Source organism: Rhamphochromis sp. 'chilingali' (assembly GCF_963969265.1).
Source record: "Rhamphochromis sp. 'chilingali' genome assembly, chromosome: 3".
Lineage (NCBI taxonomy): Eukaryota > Metazoa > Chordata > Actinopteri > Cichliformes > Cichlidae > Rhamphochromis > Rhamphochromis sp. 'chilingali'.
In genome coordinates, this window is record NC_137931.1 from 31,252,664 (window position 1) to 31,266,742 (window position 14,079).

At 41.9% G+C, this 14,079-nt stretch overlaps 2 protein-coding genes across 2 annotated transcripts in view; one reads left to right on the forward strand and one right to left on the reverse strand.

Annotated features, from left to right (window-relative positions):
• LOC308393361 (uncharacterized protein) overlaps positions 1-9,883 on the forward strand; it is a 92,164-nt gene extending 82,281 nt beyond the window's left edge. Inside the window, exons 16-18 of the mRNA XM_080877063.1 lie at positions 674-743; positions 829-932; positions 1,167-9,883. Of these exons, the coding sequence (XP_080733189.1) occupies positions 674-743; positions 829-932; positions 1,167-1,377 (385 nt within the window). The 3' untranslated portion in view covers positions 1,378-9,883. The remainder of the gene's footprint in view (positions 1-673; positions 744-828; positions 933-1,166) is intronic.
• Positions 9,884-10,036: 153 nt separating this feature from the next.
• Positions 10,037-14,079, reverse strand: part of tbl1xr1a (TBL1X/Y related 1a) — a 54,303-nt gene continuing 50,260 nt past the window's right edge. Inside the window, exons 8-16 of the mRNA XM_080877064.1 lie at positions 12,720-12,783; positions 12,375-12,472; positions 12,204-12,264; positions 12,003-12,124; positions 11,831-11,905; positions 11,470-11,597; positions 10,706-10,871; positions 10,513-10,614; positions 10,037-10,433 (exon numbers count right to left, since the gene is read on the reverse strand). Of these exons, the coding sequence (XP_080733190.1) occupies positions 10,407-10,433; positions 10,513-10,614; positions 10,706-10,871; positions 11,470-11,597; positions 11,831-11,905; positions 12,003-12,124; positions 12,204-12,264; positions 12,375-12,472; positions 12,720-12,783 (843 nt within the window). The 3' untranslated portion in view covers positions 10,037-10,406. The remainder of the gene's footprint in view (positions 10,434-10,512; positions 10,615-10,705; positions 10,872-11,469; positions 11,598-11,830; positions 11,906-12,002; positions 12,125-12,203; positions 12,265-12,374; positions 12,473-12,719; positions 12,784-14,079) is intronic.

A 14,079-nucleotide genomic window follows, 5' to 3' on the forward strand; every position in this document is an offset into this window, starting at 1 on the left:
ATGTAAAATGACTTTAATATCTCTGCTTTAGGGTGCTAAGATTTGCAGACATCCTATCATGCCATCAGTTTAACATCCTTATAAGATGTATATGATGATTCCTTTGATTCAGCATAGCAGCGTCAAACACTGGAGATCAAAATTAACAGCAAACCTTACACCGAGTTGCTCTCTGAGAAATAGCAGGTCCCAGACCTGTAGCTTCAAAGCCTGAAATAACTGCAGGATTTACAGGGGAGACTCTCGCAAACGTCTAAAACATCCAGTTAAAAAGTACTCGAACTACCAGGAGTCACTGCAGAAATCATGCGGCGCGTCCGCAGGTTATTACTTATTTGTCTCGTCGTGATTTTAGTATAAAGCAAACATAAAAACTGCATCGGCCTATTGAGGAGATTCACTTTGGGCACAAGACTTCGAAGTTTCACTCCTCTTGCACCATATTTGCACCAAAAAGCCACTCGAACCGATTTCACAGGCTGTTTACTCAGGTTCTCTCTGTCTCTGCCTCTCTCCTTTATAATTTAATCTGCAGCGTGTTTTCTCTCCCCCTCCACATAAATGAAGAAGAGGACGATCTGTGACATGACGTATAATTCATCTGAAACGCTCTTCAGACGACGACTGATTAAGTTAATTTCATGCTTCTCCTTTTTTTTCCTCTTCCTTCCAGCGTGGCCAAAGGATTCATGTCACTGCTCGGGTTCGTTGTCATCTTTATTGTGTCGGTGTGTGATCCCAGGGTAAATAACACACACACACACACACACGGAGTAATGACTGCTGTCTGGAATTCTGCCAGTCATCCGTGTTTTCCATCTGCTTCAGGGTTTTGTTGTCATGTTGGACAAAGTTGTGTCGTTCTCCCTCAACACTGAAGTGGGACTGTTTGTCTTCATCATGCTGAGAGAATGCAGAGAGGACAGATTCCAGTGAGTACCTGTGATGTTCAGGATTGGATTAACTTAAAAAACAACTTTAAGGCTTTATTTTGTTTCCAGAAACAGATTCGAGTTGGATTTTTGGCGGCATAGCACACAGTTTAACTGGCATACATGCTCCACCCTTTCTGTTGGAGCTTGTTTCAGCTCTTCGTTCCTGAAACGGTTCGACCGTGATAATGAGAATAATAAATTCTCCCTCGCTCTCTCTGCTTGTCTTTCCAGACAGCTTGCCATCCCTCTGCCACTGGGCGACTGCGTGTTCAGCCTCAGCTGGCTGCTGCCCACCTACTTCCTGTTTGCAGTAACCTACGACGTCCTGCAGACCCTGGCGGATCTGGCGCATTATCTGCATTTCTACAACCACGATCAGGAGCCACACATTTACAATCTGACGGGGAGTTTAGCAGCAGCCAATCTCTCCACCCTCCTCTGATCTAAGCAGCTAGTTAAGGCACAAACTGGTAGGAGTTAAAATTGCCAAAATGACAAGCTTCGCACCTTTGTTTGTTTGTTTTTATTTGTGCACTGCACTTTCCCAAAAACCGTGTACGTAACAATCTAACAGTCAGCTGAAGAGGGCTCTCTTTTGTTATCTCACGGTGGCCGTCCTTGCTCAAGTTGGCGACACAGTAGAGATCAAAATTTCAGACTGTTTTTTTCCTTTCAGTGGCCTTCATGGCATATTAGCTGTAGATTTAGGACTCATCTAGGAAGGAAATAAGGAAGTGTGGACCCAGTGTGTAACTAAAGTGATCAAAGTTAGATAAAAGTTTTTGTTGCTATAAAATAATAGACATCTAAAAATTACATTCCTGATGATCAAGAACTGCAGAAGCCGTCTTAATTGGAGCGGCTGGCAGATCTGCAGCGTGGATGTTACCAATTCCACGACTGCTCCGTTTGATTTCGTCCCGCTGTTTCTTCATCTCGTCCTCAGTCTGCTAACCGTAGTGGATTTCTTAGCCATAGCATTGTCCTCAGCAGTCAACCGGAGATTCTCGATTGGGTTTAGTTCAGGATTCAGGGTTTGCCATTTCATTATTTCAGGCTTAACAGCTGCAAGGAAGTGCTTTCCCGGTTCTGCAGAGTGATTACGGAGCATTGTCTTGCATAAATATTGTTGGCTGATTAGACGCTGATGTCAGGGAGGGAATAATCTGTGTTGAAGGAGCTTCATCGGGACATTAGCATTCACCTTGCTGAGGGGATGTATAAGAGGCTCAAACTTTGCAGCAGAAAACATCCACCAAACCATTAACCTCCCTCCTCCAAACTTAACTGGCTTCTTCACACTGGTGTGGGTGCATTTGTTTTCCAGTTTTAGTGCAGAACATGATGCTTGCTGTGTGAACTTATTATTATACCAGGTCCTCTGTGTCCACGTGATCTGTTCCTCTGCAGATTTCAGTATACGCTTTTGATTTCTCCTGTTTCATGATTGGTTTGGTCCCTGCGGGCTTTCAGTCTGATTTCTGTATACCGAGAAAGGACCTTACACCTTTTCAGCCGAGAATCGGCATCAGTGTTGAATCAAATCTGTACTAAGACTTTTCTCCTCTTCTCCTTCGGCTTGTATAGACGGCCAGCATTTTAGAGGTAAACTGTTTGAATATTCTAGCAGTCAGAGGAGCCGGTTGTCCAAAGAGCACTAATACATTCAGCCTCCACTTGAACCACAGCCATCAACAACCAGCAGCTCCCCATCTTTCAAAATGATTGTTCTCTATTTTTATGGGGGTCTGTCAGATCCCAAAGCGTTCTCTAGTTTTGATCACGGTTCCTTCAGAAATTCTCATGAAAGTTTTTTTTTGCAGTTTTGTTGTACAGTATTTTCAGCGTTTTCAAATTCGACACTATGCCTCAATGACATATTTTTATTAGTGTTAGGGTAACTTTAAATTTGAATTGTTACAGCCTTGACTTTATTCTCTAATTTTGGTCTCTACTGTACAATAGTGCCATTTTTCTGGGTGTGCTTAGTTCGTATTGAGTCGATTTCTCTTAACTCTCATTTTGAGTGTTTTATACAGCCTTTTAACCAGGCTGCAGCCAGTCTGTGTGATGGGTAGAGCACAGACTAACTGGGTAATATTTAGATTGGAAATCAGATTAATGTTCAAAAAGCGAGAGACAGATTAAATCCTACTGAGATGAAACATTTCAGCGTGCTTAGTTTTTTGCATCCAGTCTGACGGTAAATACACTTTGAAATTCTTAGTGCTGTGCAAACGTTTCAAGCAAGTAAAGTGAGGATAGTTTGCAGTTATCAGCTGTTAACGTTTTACAGATTGTGAAGTAGGGCGAAACCTAAATCAAATCAGTGCTTTGCCTTTTAAATCAGCACCAGTTCATGTCGGTACACTTGCACAAAGTTCTTTTAAGTCATTTGGAAGGCAGGTTGTTCCAGGAATCCCAACAGTTCTCATGTGGATTTCCTCTGCCTGTGTCTTCTGTCTCTTCATGTAATCCCAGACTCACTCCATGATGTAGAGATCAGAGTTCTGTGGGTGTTACACCATCTGTTACAGGACTTCTTGTTCTTGTTGTGGCTGAAGTTAGTTTTTCATGACTGGCTGTTGCGAGACATCTTCATGCTGTATGATGAATCTGGGCTGCTTTGCTGTATATGCTGTCTGATAAATGGGACTAAACATCAGAAACTTCTGCACAGTACTATTTATTACTTTGTTATAGATTTACTCCTTAACGCCTTATGCAGAGTATAAAAATGGCATTTATTTAAACAGTAATGTATAATAGTCGAGTAAGTTATATAGTTACGACATAGGCAGATCTCTTCTTCAGGGTTTTTCAGCCTTTGCTGCAGTCTACATTATTTTCATACTAATAATATTGCAGTGCACACACAGGCACACGCACACACAATTAGGGCTGAACGATTATGGAAAATAATCTAATTGCGATTTTTTGCCCCAATATTGCGATTGCGATGCGATATGCGATTATTTTTTAAGGTCTTTGTCTTCTGTATTATTAAACAAAGACAAGCAATACATCATATAGTATGGCCAATACTATATTACATTAATTTTAAACTGTTCTTTCCTGGAAGACAGACCTCTGTTATGATGACATGAGGTGATGCATGAATTGATGACTGACATTTTTATTTAACTTCTTCAATCACAACAGTATATTTGAACATACACAATAGTTTATTTTTAGCTTACAAACATCTGAGCATAAAGTGCTGACAAGGAACCCTGGTGTAAACATTAAAATGAAAGTCAGTACAATGTGCAGATTGCAGAAATATACATAAACAAAATCAGTGGCTTTACCACACTCAGTTTTTCGACATCTGTGAACTACTAGACAGTCATTCAATTAAAAAATAATATTAAATAAATAAAACTAATAAATAAAAAATACACACATCTTACTGATCTCTGCAGTCAGTAACATTACACATAAAGTGCAAACATAATAGCAATTGTATAAACACACACACAAACACGCCTTTAAAGTTTAAAGGCGTGAAATTGGACGGTCTAGTTCTGATTAGCGTCACCGCTGTCTCGGTGGAGTTTAATAAACTCGGCCGTCTGCTTCTTGCTATCTAAAATATAACCAGACACTGGCGTAAATTCTCGACTGTCTCATACTTCTGTTTAATAAGTTTTCTGTTTGACGTTTAGTCAGCTGTGTGAAAACCAAGGAGGAACCCACCCGGGGGATTAATAAAGTTTTATTTTATCTAATCTAATAACTTTAATCTCAGCCAAACCGATTTACTCACGAACAAACAAAACACTGAAAAAAGCCCAACAATAACATTTTTAGGTTGTCTAAGTGACTTATATATTACGTTTAACCCGAGCAGCGAAACTCCGCGGTGATCTGAAAATGATGTGCCGGGAGTTGTGCCGTTCTCGGCCGCATCAGTAACCCTCGAGCTCCCGGCTAGCTGTCGAGCTGGTGGGTAGCAGACGCCTCTGAAAACGTCGAAGCACTTTTGCAAATATGGGATATCTTGATAAACCGAGCAGATATTTGATGTTTACACAACTACTTTCTCGCCTGAAAATATTTTAAAAGTTTATTTTGTGACCCAGAAAGATTAGTATGAGTAATTTTAAAACTTAGTAGCGGCCGCCATTGTTGGAAACTGGAGTTTGGCTGGGCCGCGCTATGAATTCTGGGATATGGTAGTAATTTGGACAGCCTTCGGCGCGTCGCTGTGACGTAATCGGTCTACAAATGCGGCCTCAGGAGGATGCAGCCCATGAATTTGGACATGTCCAGAGTATAATCGCAGCCTTTGCAGTTAGAAAATTGCACTTGATCATGTCGCGATATTATCGCAAATGCGATATATCGTTCAGCCCTACACACAATCATGTTTTCATATCAATGTGGGGACAACTAATTGATATAATGCTTTCTGTAACCCTGAAACTAAAAACCACATTTTGAATCACAAAAATACCTTCAAACTCGTGGGAACGTGGATTTTGTTCCCATAAGGGCTGTTGGTCCTCACATGTATAGTAAACTTCCAATTTTTGGTCTCCACAAAGATATGTAAACTAGTACAGGCACACACACACACACACACACACACACACACACACAGAGGACTTAAAGGCAGCGTGTCACTGCACTCCACACAGCATTAGTACGCACAATGAAAAGTTAGACTAGAGAGGCTCCCAGTGGTCTCTTTGCATGTTCACAAATGCAAGAACTTTTGGTTCAGGCATGAGCTCCATTTAGCCTCCCAATACACAAGCTAAACCTGACAAAAATGTGTATTTTATTATAACCAGTTGACTGATTACTCATGTCTAGGGCATGTACTATAAAGCATTTGGGGATTCAGGATTAGCCTGATGTTTAAGGCCACAGCAGGTTAAGTTGGAGATAAGAAATCAACTCATGCAGTGCAAAAAAATCACCACCTACCATCACCACCCCCAGAAGATCCCTCAGACCTCAGTAGGCACAAAATAACTGTATCTTTAGTTTTAAGAGACTATGTGAAGTCTTTCTCTCTGTGACACCATCAATAAGAAATAGAGAGTATTAGAAGCAACCTCCTGACCTGCTTTTTTAAGTGCTGGTTGCAAACAACTTTTAAGCCACTCTATTTTTCCATAAGCCTTAAAATACTGATATAATCCTCAGACAGGGCACTTAAGCCTTTTACTTGTTGACCTTGTATAAAATTTGTAAGTCAGCCTCCTTACTGGCGTGAGCTGCTGTTTTTTGCCAACTTTTCCGGTTTTACTGACCACGCAAAGCTTTGAAAGCCCACACACTTTCATGTGGGGCTTATCCTACCACGCAGCTGCTGTGTTTAGGCCACAGTGTGAGTTTAATCTTGTTTAATTTCTCTAATAATCAAGTTTATTATTTAATTTTTACAATCAATGCCTCTGCTGACTTGTCTGGTCACATGATGCCAAACTCTGGGATGACTCCCATCCTTGTTACATAAGGAAAAGATATATCTGGGGTAGGTTGAACTTGCTTTGTGTTGCTTGACGTGTTTACCTGGGACCTGTAAACCTACAAAGTCCAGCACATCCACGTCTTGTTGATTTCTGAGTTCTCCTACCCCATCATTACAGCTATTTAAATTAACAGGCTGTTGTCTGATGTAAGAAAGGTTTAGCTACTCTTTCAGCTTCAACCTACGCTTTTAGTTAACAGCGAGCAAAGAAAAAAAAGTTGCTTTTGAGTCTATTTCTAACCGATGCTCATCAGAGAAAGACAAACCTATCTCTGAAACCTCACAAAACTGGAACAGCGAGTTTCTGAGGAATCTTCAGGAATGATGATGCTGTTTTCCTGAGAACCGATTGGTCAGTAGACGGTGATTTTGTGCATGTTGATATCTTACCTGCCGCGGAGCAGGGTAAGCCTGCAGCACAAGTTAATATGCAGATGTGTCCTGGTAAGACAGTGGCAGTGAAAAGCCAGGGTCTAGCTTCATAGTACAGGCTTGTGAGCATTTCACCGCTTCGCTTTCATTTAATTTCGATGGGTCAGGGTTAGCGGGGAATGCAGCATGCCGCTTCGGTTTGATTGCTTTCTGCAGAAGCACCAGCCTGAGGACGTTTGAAATCAAAGATTTACTGTTTTATTAAAGTCGGCTATTTTTGTTTGACATATATTAAAAAAAACATGTATTCATGATTGCCATTCAGTCGTATTCTTTGGCGCTATTTCAGCACCGACACTCTACAGACACACAAATAAAAACTCAAAGCTCTTATCAAAATATATTTTATTCTGCACTTAAGTTTCACTGATCGGACTTAAATGATGACACATGAAAGTGATGCGAGCTGCAGAGAAAAACAAAGATGCTCGGGGAGCCCATCGCAGGCGCTGCCGGGCTGACTCTGTGGCACAGACCAAATCAGGGGGACCCTGCCCGTGTGACATGTTGGGAGGAATTTCAGTACTTGAATGCTTTGAGTACAGGAAAGTTAAAAACAAAAGGAACAGGTACAAAATATCAGACTTTTAACACTAATGCATGAAAACCGTCAGCCCAGAAGTAGAAATTTATTGTAGAGAAGAAGAAATGAGTTAATTTGCAATTGTACAAACTTTTCTCAGAGGCAGAACTTCTCCTCGAGGCAGGTTTGGGTTTAATTAAACCTCTGAAGTTGCATTCATGGATGCACTTTTTTTGGCCAATTAGGATTTTGGTGGATTTTACCTCGAATGAGTTCTTTGATTCGGAGGTTTAACTCGAGTATTGAGTTATAGTTGTCTCAGCTTTTATAGGTGTTTTCCAACTGTTACCCAGACGCACAGCAGGTGCCCAACAGAGCAGCCATGTTGGTTTCAATTTAAAATCTGGGAGCTTCTATGCAACAGAGTTGAGAGCTGATCGTGCGTTTCTCTCGTGGCTCATTCGTCAGTGATGTGAAGCGGCACGATTTCACGTGTGCAATAACACGCACACACAAATATAACTCCATACTCGACCGCTGACCTGCGCCTGGAGCGACTCTCTCAAAGAAACATCTGTGTGACTCCCAACTTTATCTGGCTCAATTTAAGAATTACAATCTCGTGTTTAGTGGACTTTCAGGAGACAGCAATTCAGGGACAAAGCTTCCCGAATGGATTCAAGCAAAATAAAATAACTTTTTTTTTATTAAAACAAATTTAGTGGTGATTTGCTCCTGGGAAAACGCTCCCCAGGCAAGGTGCCTTCAGAATGACAGCTCAGCTCAGAAAGCTTTTACATTACAGGGTCAACCTTTACTGTTTGCATCAGAGTAACAAAAAAAAAATCTTTAAAATTTATTCAACATGGAAATTAACACTGCCAATAAATCAATTCACATTTTTTTTCTTCAGCTCTACAAAGAAATTACAAAAACTTTAAATTTGTCTTTAAAAGAGTATAAAACGTCTCGTCAGCAGGGACCTTCGGAATAAAATCTAAGCTGAATTTTTGGTGCATAAAACCAAGAATGACGATGAGAGGGCAGATGAGCAAAAAATACACTAAAGATGCAGCGTCATGTTTTACTTTTAATTCACCAAAACGGTCACGCTGTGACTTTTAGCCATTTGTTTGTGTCTGGTTTGTTTGTCCTTTGGTGCCTCTAATAAGTTCCTAACGCACTCGAGTGCGTTCTGATCCGCGCAGACAGTTCGTCCCTGGTCTTCTTCTTGTAAAGGGTCGCTCTGAGCGGCCCTCCGCTGCCTGCCGGGGAAATCTGAGTGACCATATTTAAAAAACTGTTTAAAAAAACCCTAAAGTTTCAATTATAAAAATATTTTAGGGACTTTTATGAAGTTACTGTTTGAATTCAACCAAGACAGCAAAGCCAAATAATTACTGTTTTCAGAACCAAGCTTGGAAAGCCACAACTGACCTCGCTCACCAGGTAGCATGATCAGATCGAGGCGGTATCCAAAGCTACTCCCTACCACAGACTTTCTGCCAGTTTCTTATCCTGAAATTTCTACTTCACGTAGTCCACCTAACAGTGGAATTATACACACCGTGCACAAATGCCGGCAACAGCACTGGTCACTTGCGGATTTTCAAAAGTCTCATTTAAATTTAATGTGAAAAGGGCCCGTGGTATGCGCACACTTCCTGTTAACAGTCAGACTGATCGGTGTTTGAAAACGGCCTGTTTACATCAGCGTCACTGGTACCAGAATAAAACTAGCTGAAACAAGTAGCTGCACAGCTAAACTTGCACACAATCTAACTTTAATTCTTCAAGCTAATGAAAATGGAAACTTTTCCATTCTGGGATCATCTTCCACGTTTAACTGTGTAACACTTTACTCTGGTTTCTTTGGCTCGGCCCTCTGCAGGTTTTTTTCTTGCCTCCGGCAGCACAGACACTGAAACGTGATGCCGAATTTTCTCACTCTTTCAGTCTCAGACAGCTGAAGTTGAATCCAGTTAGAGATGTTTGCAGTCTTAAAATTGCCAAATGACACCTCGATAACTGTGTGTTTGAGTTGGAAATTCCTGTTGCTGTTAAGTTTCAAAAAACTGAAGGCAACAGAAAGTTTTGATCAGCGGGGTAAAAGAATCCTGACCCGTTTTAAAGCGTGTTATCAATGCCATGTGCCTGCATGGAGGCACAGAGGGGGAACTAGAGTGTGTCTATGTATTAAGAACTGCATTTAACCATGAGGCCTACTCCCAGCTGCAAGTGGAAATCGCTGAAACACATGAAGAAGAAAAAGCCTTCGCTTTGCTGCACTGTTTGGAAATCGTGGCGAGGACGCTGCTCTTCGTAACGGTTGGGTGTGCGTGTTTGTGTGTTCGAGTGTGTCTGTTTTGTGTGTCTGTCGTCCTCCTAAACCTGTAAATCCTCACCAAGCCCCCCTCCCGCCCCGCCCCTTCCCCCCGAAGATAGAAAATATAAAAACATTGAAACGAGAGTTCTGAAATTTAAAAAAAACTAAGTGCCATCCTATTTTTGTGGTGGAGATATGTCCGCACGATGAGATCCGACTAGTAACAAAGATCAACACTTTTTTCATACTTTTCATTTTGATGACGATGAGCATGGTTTAAAGATCGAAAAAAGCAAAACAGCTTCCAAATTTTGGTACATATACGGATCTGTAACTTCTTTTTTTTTTTTTTTTTTTTTTGTCTATCAGTTTTGTTTTTTGTTTTTTGTTTTTTTTGTTTTTGTTTTGTTTTTTTCTTTTTTCGCCGTGTCCCTCCTGCATCTCTTTAAGAGTCTGCGCAGACAGAGAGGGCCGCTTCCATCAGCACGTTTATCCATCTGTGTCTGTCCGTCTGTCTGTTCACCCCTGTGTCTGGACCTGCTGTGTCGGGTGCTTGCTTCCTGTTCCTGTTCCCTGCTTCCTGTTTGTCGGTGGGCGGGGCCGAAGTCGTAAGCGTGAGCAGTACGCAGGGCAGGGCAGGCAGGGACAGTCATTTGGCTATGTACACATTCATGGTCGGTCCATGGCTTCCAACAAACGGCAGCACTATTTCCGAAGGTCTAATACACACACCTGGAACAGAGCAGAGGTCCATCCGTTAGACTGAATCGATCACAAAAAATCATTAAAAAACAGTCGTGTGTGGACTTACAGATCCGTCTGATGCGCTGGCTCCCACTTTATCCCCCGCTGCATTCCAGCAAACCTCAAAGATTCCCCCTGTCCCTCTGTAACTGTGGACTAAAGCTCCCGTCTGCAGGCACAGTGCAAACAAGCATTATTTTAATCTAACTACTTGTTGTATTTCAGACCTTCGAACAGTACATACACCGTCCTCCTCCTACCTGTGTATTCCAGATGTGCACGCATTTGTCAAAGGAGCCGCTAGCCAGATGGCGACCATCAGGGCTGAAAGCCACGCTGTAGACGGGCTCCTGGTGTTTGGTCAGCGTGTGAATACAGATGCCTCTATCCACGTCCCAAAGACGGACGGTGGAATCAAATGATGCGCTGTGGAAGGAGGGGCAGGTTCATAAATATCTCACATTGAGGGGAAAATGTGAACTGCGGCTTTCACTTTGGCAGAAACTGTAACACGTTTCACTCTCCTGTGTTAATTTAAAACCCGAGTGCTTTGTAAAACTTGGAGTTGATTTAGCTCGGAAACAACACAGTTCCATATGGACAAGCTAATGCTGAGTCAAATATATGTTTATTATTAGCTAGTTAGCTCATTAGCTAGTTGCACAGCAGATGATTCTACACTGATGACGGATGTGAGGCAGTTCAAGTGTAGAGAATAAAGCACTAGTAAAGACTAGAGAAGCGTTATATAAACACCAGCCCATTTTAATTTGAATGTGTATACTTTTAGCTTTCTAAACTGAGTGTCAGAGGTGTTGCTCAGTCAGCAGCGACATGTAGATAAACCAGACAGTATTAAAAAGGCCGTGCACACAATGGATCAGCTGCCACAGGCAATAGCAGGCTGTTCAACACACCATCATTTCCATTTAAATCAATGTTTAAAATCAAGTCTTGTCAGAGCTGAAGTGTCCTGATGTGTCCTTAATTACTTCTTGGGTTTCTAACACACACACACACACACCTGGCTAGCATGAGGTTAGCGCTGGGATTGTTTGTTCCAGGGCCAGTGGGACTCCATTTGATGGTGTAGATTTCTTTGCTGTGTGCCTGCAGGTCGTGGACACAGGCGTCCTGCTTCATACTCCAGATCTGAAGAGAAGCAAAATCCCAAAGAAAGTTAAAAGCTTTCTATTTTAGTTGAACTAATTATTAAAATTTAACCATTGCATTCAAGAAGCCTACAGAACGTCTTAATGGTTAGAAAGTTACTGTAATGCCTGAATGCTGATTTATAGCTCAGCTGTTTCCTAAATGTTTTAATCTCTTGTCATCATCATCAAGTTCTTCATTTGGAAGTGAGGAGCTGCAGCGATGCGACTCACCTTCAGCGTCATATCATCTGAGCAGGAGGCTAGGAGGTTTCCTGTGGGATCCCACTTGATTGCATTTACTTCGTTCTGGAAGCAGAGAGGAGACGAAGGTTAGCTAAAGCATTATATATGTGAGCGGTGTGTTTTGCTTTGGGAAGATGCACATGAACACAAATCTACTCACTGTGTGTCCCTGGAATGTTTTAATGGGTCGGTCCTGCCCCAGTTTACAGACGTGGATGCACATGTCTGTACTACAGGAGGCGAACGTGTTGTTACTCTGCCAGTCCACGTCAAGTGCCGGAGCTGTGGGCGGATGGAGAGAGGAATATTAGACAGGAACAAAAAAATTTTTTTAGTTTTGTTGTGTGTCTCGTCTGTTTACCTGAGTGGAAAGGAAACTGTTGTTTGGCTTCTCCTGTATGGGCATCCCATATGATTGTTGTCTGTCAGGAGACATGTACACTTAGTGTGAGTGCAGTAAAATATTACCTCGTGAGACAATAACAAACTATTCTTAAAGTTATTTCTCATTGGAGCTGATTTACAGGTTTACCTTGTCTACGCCTGCGCTCAGGATAAAATTGCCTTTTTTGTTCCACTTAAGGGCAAAGATGGGACCTTTGTGCTGGCCGAGAGTACTGGCCAGGTTACCTGTGGAGCACAACAAGAGAACAACACGTGTCAGCTTTAAATGCAAAAAAGGATTTAAAGGCCTGAAAAGAAATACAGTGCAGGGGAAAAAAATAACTGCATTCTGTAAACCTGCCTCTAGATGGAAGCATTGTTCAAGGATGAACTAAAGCATGTGGCAAACTATTCACGTCACAATTCCCAAAGCATTCCAGCGATTACACCACATTAATAAGTGTGAATGTAACATCAATTAAAGCCATCTCACCATCTTTTGTCCATATTCTGGCAAAGCCGTCATAAGAGCCCGTCGCTAACAGTGTGCCCTCGCTCTGCCAGAGAGAGAGAGAGATGTTTCCATATAAATGAGAGCCTGATTTCGACACATTTACTGACCCAAGTCCTGTTCTTCAGTTACAGTATGTGTCCAAATATTTCAGATCGAATGAGCGTCAGCTGGTGTTATAACAGAGGTCTGTTTTCTCCATCAGCGTGGATGCTTTCCAGGAAATTTCCGACTCTGCCTTTGGCTCTGGTTTATGTCCCAGAGGCTGGACTGAAGGAAGAATGCATCGTCTGATAACTCCAACGGTTAAAATACTCAGCACACGCTGACAATTCAGGACTTTGCTCTTTATATCTACCTAAATGTTGTCATTTTATAAGACTGTTAAAAAAACAAAACTGTTCAGTACCTTCTTTGGAAATGCTTTAATAGGCCTCGAGGATTTCAACACCCTCGCCACAGTCTCAATATGGTGACTGATCTGGCTAGTAAGACTTCCTGGATTTTGTGACTGCTTAAAGTTTTGGTTGATAGAGTGGGTGTGGGCATGCTGTCTTGCTGGAGCATGGAGGCCAGGCCAAAGTGACTGGAGAAACATGCGCACATTAAAAAACCTGAGTTTACTCTGTAAAGTTCGGTCAGCTGCTGCCATCCTCTGCGATCACAAATAAAGACACATGGGGCAGTTCCGAAAGCACCAACACAGGCCTCCATGTTTTACTGATACTTCCTTTCTTTAAGTTCTAATTGAGCAGTCACTACAGAACAACAATATCCCACCTGAAGCTAATGCACTGCCATGGCAACATGCTGCTTTTGCCAGAGTCGACTGATGCAACGTAATAAAAATGCACTGGCGTGTCCTGGTTGAACAATAGCACTGACAGGCAGCTGACGATGCTTAGGTTTCATCTATGATGCTGATTGGCTAATCCCACTGCTCTCATTAAATGGCTGGGATTGTGACTGCATTACATATTACCTGATAAGTAGGCGAGGCTTAAATGCTCGACCCGAGGCAAATGCTCATAGGCAGAAACGTTCAAAAAACATGAGTGAATGAACCATCCATCTACTGCCACACAACAGTGGTGACAATCAGCCTATTTCGTAAAGTAGCAAAATGCACAGCAGGAGCCTTAAATTAAAGTTGATAGTGGATTCTTTTTCTTTCACATATCTTTTTATATCTTATCTAACATCAAACGTTATTACTACCACACTCTTGGAGGGCACTGCTGACAGGACTGTGCGTGGAGTGCAGCCTGTGCTTAGCCTGCTTTTGTTTTAGGATGCATATCTCGTGCTGAGGTGTTCACAACAATAAGCGTTAGCAACAAAA